Raw genomic sequence first — 6,000 nt, 5'->3', positions numbered from 1 at the left:
GTCCTAATGTCCCATTATAGTGATGGGGACACTATACCGTAAAAAGGTGCTGTCCTTCAGATGAGATGTACTGTAAAACATTCTGACTCTCTGTGGTCATTAAAAATCCCAGGGCGTTTCTCGAAAAGAGTAGGCGTCCCTTCTAATCATCCCCATCTATGAATTGGCTTCAGTACTCTGTTCTCCTCCCCACTGATGGCTGGTGTGTGGTGAGCTGCTGTCGCATCATCTAGGTGGGGCTGCGCATTGGTGGTGGTGGAGGGGAGTCCCCATTACCCATAAAGTGCTTTGACTTGGAGTGTCCTGAAAAGCACTATATAAGGGTAATTAATTGTTGTTATTATTAGTAATAGTAGTATTATGGGCCAGAGAGGAGCAAGCAGATACTTTATGGGGGTTAAAGGAATGTCCTGCCCTGACAGACTGAAGGAACTGAACTTTTTTATCTTGAACAGGGAAAACTATGAGGGGAGCAGATACAGGTTCGGTATTCAGTATTCAGTATTCAGTGTAATATTCATAATCCTCAAAGGCACTTAGTAAATCAATCCACTGGATTTTTTTTTTCAGAAAGAACAATGAGTTTCATAATAAGTACTGAGGTGATGATTTTTCTAAGGTGATGTAATTTGGTAAAATCCTACTGTATTACTAGGTAGGCCACAAGGCCGTGACACAACTGTTTTGAATCTTTAACACACCAAAGGACTACCCATTACTTTTCCTTAGGTTCCTATTTTCACTGAATGTGGACATTTATCAATTTTTCATTTACTGTTGTTAAATACTCTATACTGTATCATTATTTTAATGGGGGGTAGTATCATATTAACACTACAGCTTTACATAAAATACTGTACATGACACCACTGTGATCTATACTGTAGGACATTTTGGGATTAAAGATAGATCAGTATTTCTACTGTATGTACTGTATCTACTGCAAGTTTTTAAAAACATTTTATTGCAGCCTACAAAATAATTGTGTAGAAGAGAAAATGGCGCTTTTGCATTGTGTACCAGGTTTAAATAATTTTTAAATTCTATATTTAATCATGTAATCCTTAGGTACAACATATAAATGCCCTTTATACCTTTCTCATCCTCCTTTCTAAAGATGTAAATTAAGATTTTTCAGGTGGGAGAATTTTTTTGGCATTTGTCCTCCCGGTCCTGGCAACTAACTTAAAAGGCTGCTGTCTGTTTATTCGTACTTCTTAGGATATAACAGCACAACTGGGACTGTTTGAAAGACAGTTGCCATTTCTGCGCTGCTGTGTATAACGCTCGGCCGTTAAAGTGTGCCCTCTCAGTGATTGACAGGGTAGTATTGCTCCGCCTTTAGTTATCCGCTTAGGTTGGTGGTGACTGCGCTGCTTCCCATAGTCAACTATCACACTTCGCCTCACAGCAGCTCCGTACTGCCTCGGTACTTCAATGTGCGTCTCTTTGACCACGAAAGCGAGTACAGATACCAATGTCTTCGTCTATTTAACCGGGAGCACATTAGCAGCGAGTTACGCAGTTTGGTAATAATAGATTTCATCTGTCTCCCCCGCTCAGCGAACTGATTCTTTTATATATTTGCACTGAAGATGTTTTCTCAGTGGAGTTATATCAGACGGTGTACCCTTTGCACTCTAGTTTGGACCTCGTTTATCTCAGCCGCACTCAGGACACTTGCTATTCCGAGTAATGAAGGTAAGGAACTCATAAAAACCTGAATCTGTGATCTTTCCAGAATACCTTCTTTGAACTGTTTTAAGAAACGACGCATGCGATATTTTTTTATTCGTAACAAACGAGCAGCAGTGCTCTTCAGTATGGTTTTAAACGTGTTAAGATCATCTGTACAGTAGTTTGCGTGAGTTTATCATTGCCAAATTCAAGAATGTAATTAGAATCGTCGAGGTAATATAATTCATAAATAATCATAATAATGCATGTAATAAAAGTGACACATATAAAGGACATACTCGATGAAGTCTGCACTTTGTAGACATCCATCTATTTTGGAGTACTGATTAATCTATATGTCAGAAATGTATAAAGATGTATTAGCATGTTCATAGCTGGAGTATAACATCTTAAAATATAAACTAAAACAGTAACAAGTTATTACACCACAATACGAATGTTCTCTCATGAAGGGTTACAACTTTTTCTAGTATTTATATATAACAAATAGCTTAATGATGGTATATACAGTACTTTACATGTACACAGCCAACGCGTTAAAATCTGTATTTCGAAAAAAGTCCCTGTGTAACATTAGTTAATGCGTTGTTTCAAAAATCAGATTATACCTATCGGTATTTTATTTTACAATTGAAACCTCAGCACAGTCATTTGATTTGGATCATATATTTCGACCAAATTTACTCGTTATAATGTGAAATATTTTAAAGTAATTACAATGTACATTCATGTTGAATCTATCCTGCATAACATACATATAAAAACTGAAATGATTAAAATAAGAAGGCTGTTCACTCTTGCAAAGCGTCAGCACAGGTGTCCTGATTTCATACCAGCTGTCAACGGACGGTATATTCTAGTTTTGCATTTTAAGTACAAAAAATTGACTGTGAATGGAAAGTATCTATCTGATTTTCAGAAACTGATTTTTTCTTGCTTGATATATAAGTGTAAAATAACTCAGAACGTACGAATTATGTCAACAATTAAAGTTTTGGTTTTAACACGCTGCTAATATTCGCGGGACTGCGTTATTTGAATAGAATAATTAGGAAAGAGGCAAACGTATGAAGTATACGTTACATGAATTTGTTTTAACAACCCCTTCTCTCATTCCAATGTATATTAATACATGATTAACACTTTCATATGTTTTTTTTTTCGCTGACCGAATTTCTAGGCCAATGAGTTTTTCTAAAATGCGGATCTATTAGACAGATCCAGGATACTATCAATACATCTGATGCTCGTAAAGTCAGGTTAATACAATCTTCACTACAGTTTTGTTACAGTTGAATAGAACCCTTACCATAATCTCTATAAAAAGCCCTGAATTGTCAGTTTTATTTCTCAACGGTTCGTTTATAATCTGATAGCGATTCATTTGTACAAAAGTTATTATCTCATACACAAAGACAAAATAATCTAAACATAAAAGTGTTTCACGTAAACGAGTGTGTAAATCGTCACATCATATAAGATGTTTACAGGAAGTTTAATGTTTCTAATGTATTTTTAATGGATGCTTTTCATTGTTTCTTATCTACTTGTTATTGGAAGCTTCTTTTTGATGTGGGAGGTAATATGGTAACAGGCACCATAAAAGCTCAATTACTTCGTTCACACGTGATTAGTATTCAATATGATGGGAGGTTTTTATTAAAGTAAGATAAAACTATAATATACTCGTACAGTATGTACATTACTATACAAAATAACAGCATTATTCTTAAAATCGTGTATAGGTATATACTGTAGTAGCCTTAAAATAGTGACAAAAATTGTATTAATGTTAATAACATCTCAAGAGTTTACCATGGACTTCTGTTGGTTTATTTTGGGGGTAATTGTTCCGATTTTCTTGTAGTGATATTTATGCATAGGAATTGATTCAAGTTGATTGAATCAATTTAAAAATCAACCGTAAATCAGTGACTGTCCTGTATATTACTGTAAATATGTCTCCCAGAAGGCTATTTGAAATATATTACCCATGTTTTCAAAGATTTACAGTGTAATACCTCATTTCCATTTGCAGCATTTGAAATATCAAAGACAATTTTCTGTCTGAAACCACTTACTTTTTCCCCTTTGTTCTGCAAATATATTTTTTTAGTGTGACTGTCTATGGAAATCATTTTTGGGCACTGTTTAGAAATAAGTATGATCACTGTTTTTAAAGGCTTAATCCTTAAAATCAAGCAACAAAAACAAATACAGTTCTAGGAAATTAATATTTTGCCATTTCCTACTGTTTCTGAGCAATAGAAAACTTTAATAATAACTTTCAAAAAGTCTTTATGACAAATTCAGACTGATCAGTGTGGAATATGTGCATAGAATATGGAATTATGATATAGAAAGAATTAGAGTAAATATGCATATTTCAAAACCAACTAATTTACCTATTGATCCAGAATAATAATTAAGTTTCAATAGCAGTGAAATTCCAGTATAATTTTAAATCATTATAATGAATGCAATCTAAAGATTTTAAAAAAAGCTGAGGAGAAAGAGCTATATAAAAACTGCAGGATACATTGTTTGTTAATTTATTAAATATGCAACTAAGATATGTGCAGCCATTCTAGTAAGGTTGTTTTTTAAACTAAATTCTAAGATTAAATTTAATCTAAGTGCTGTAGCTAAATTGTTGCATAGCTAAATGTTTTCTATTTTTTTTTGAATATCATTGCACTTAAGTATGCATTTTTACAGATACAATTAAAATATTTTTTTTCAAAGCACAATCTGTACACATATATTTCTTTAGTGATTCCTTACAGAAATGTTAATACTGTCTCCATGATTTTGACTATTTCTAAACATATCCCTCAGGTTATGCCAGAACTGCTTGTATAACTGGATGATTGTGCTTTTTAGAAAACATTTCAAATTATGCAATCTGAATATAATTGATAGCTTTTATCCAAAAACTGATTGTACCACAATTGATTGGCAAATAGAAGATGATTCTAACCTATTTCATTTCCATAAAAAGAAAATTGTTTCTGACAAAATACATTCTCAAGGACTTCGGTTTTCATTATCTGAAGAGGGAACTGTTACTCTTTAACTAGACATTTTCTCTTTCTCAGTTGGCATTTTTTGGCAGTGTTTTGAAATATAATTGCCACTGGAGATTGAAAAAGATAAACAGCGTCCTTTTTCCTGTCATGTATATACCCACTGGGATATTTAACCATGAAATATCACAACAGAGACATTTAAAGTTGAGCTGCAAAATTGTTCAGTGTATTTAAGTTGTAATCCGTATTTACAGATCAATAGCTATACAAAAGCAATTGAACAAAAGGTAGCCAATTATTGCTGGATTTATGTCACCTAAATTGGTTTTACATTTAAATTTACACACATTGAGTGATATTCAGTGCTGTATTGTTTAACAAAGTGTGGGAGGAAAGTTTAACAGCTGTGTTTAAAAACAGAAGAAAAGTAAGACTTTATTGTTAGATTCAGCTACTGTAGCTTTTTAACAAGACAATGTTTTGTTGGTGTTCACTGAAGTATGGAGAAAGTTTGAAGTCTTTTTTTGTGAAATTTGTCTGAAATACTTTTCGGAACAGATATATTAGTGTTGGAATAGCTCTGTGAACTTGTCCTCTCTAACAACGGGGTGTTTTACAAACTACTGCATCTTTACACACTCTGACTAAAAAAAAAGGGTTCACACTGTCAGTCACAAAATCACAAAAAAGAGCTTTGATACCAAAGTAATCATGCCAACCGCTATAGTGTCTGCCAAATGAAATGTCAGTTACTTTTTTCTACATGGATGCATTTTGGAGTCAGCAAATCGGCCTTTACAGTGAATTGGAAACCTCAGTGAATAGATAGTTTTCAGGACAGTTGAAAAAGCCTTATAGTAAACCCTATACCTGCAAAGTGTGGCTTGTTAATTTGACGTGAATAAGCCTGTTTTAAATTATGATCCTAGTGCAGCAAAATCTTGAGTTAAGAGTGAGACAATTCAACCACAACTAGTGAACCCTGTCACATTAAAATTAGTAGCCCTGACAAGGTACTGTATGTATAAACAGACTTATTTGGTCTGTTAAAGTGATGGATAACCCCAAGGGCAGCCTATAATGTTAAATTGTCCTGTGAATTCAGTAATGGGAACAATTCTTGAATAATACTTGAGAATCAACCATTGAACCCAATTTGTTCAAGAGCTTTGCATGCCACATACTGTATAGGACAGCATTACAAGATGAAGCGGGTAGTGGCTTTGTTTCTTAGTCCATGGAAGTGTTTTGGGAAAACTGGACACTTTCACTA

The 6,000-nt window shown here is 33.9% G+C and overlaps 1 protein-coding gene across 2 annotated transcripts in view; it reads left to right on the top strand.

Annotated features, from left to right (window-relative positions):
• The first annotated feature begins 1,399 nt into the window (after window positions 1-1,399).
• The window catches only part of LOC102685913 (ephrin type-A receptor 5), a 134,758-nt gene continuing 130,157 nt past the window's right edge, over window positions 1,400-6,000 (top strand). For both annotated transcript variants that reach the window (XM_015363896.2, XM_015363889.2), the window contains exon 1: window positions 1,400-1,701. In XM_015363896.2, coding sequence (XP_015219382.1) covers window positions 1,596-1,701 — 106 coding nt within the window. In that variant the 5' untranslated portion in view covers window positions 1,400-1,595. The remainder of the gene's footprint in view (window positions 1,702-6,000) is intronic.

Source organism: Lepisosteus oculatus, chromosome 3 (assembly GCF_040954835.1).
Source record: "Lepisosteus oculatus isolate fLepOcu1 chromosome 3, fLepOcu1.hap2, whole genome shotgun sequence".
NCBI lineage: Eukaryota > Metazoa > Chordata > Actinopteri > Semionotiformes > Lepisosteidae > Lepisosteus > Lepisosteus oculatus.
This window is presented reverse-complemented; position numbering and strand designations above follow the sequence as displayed.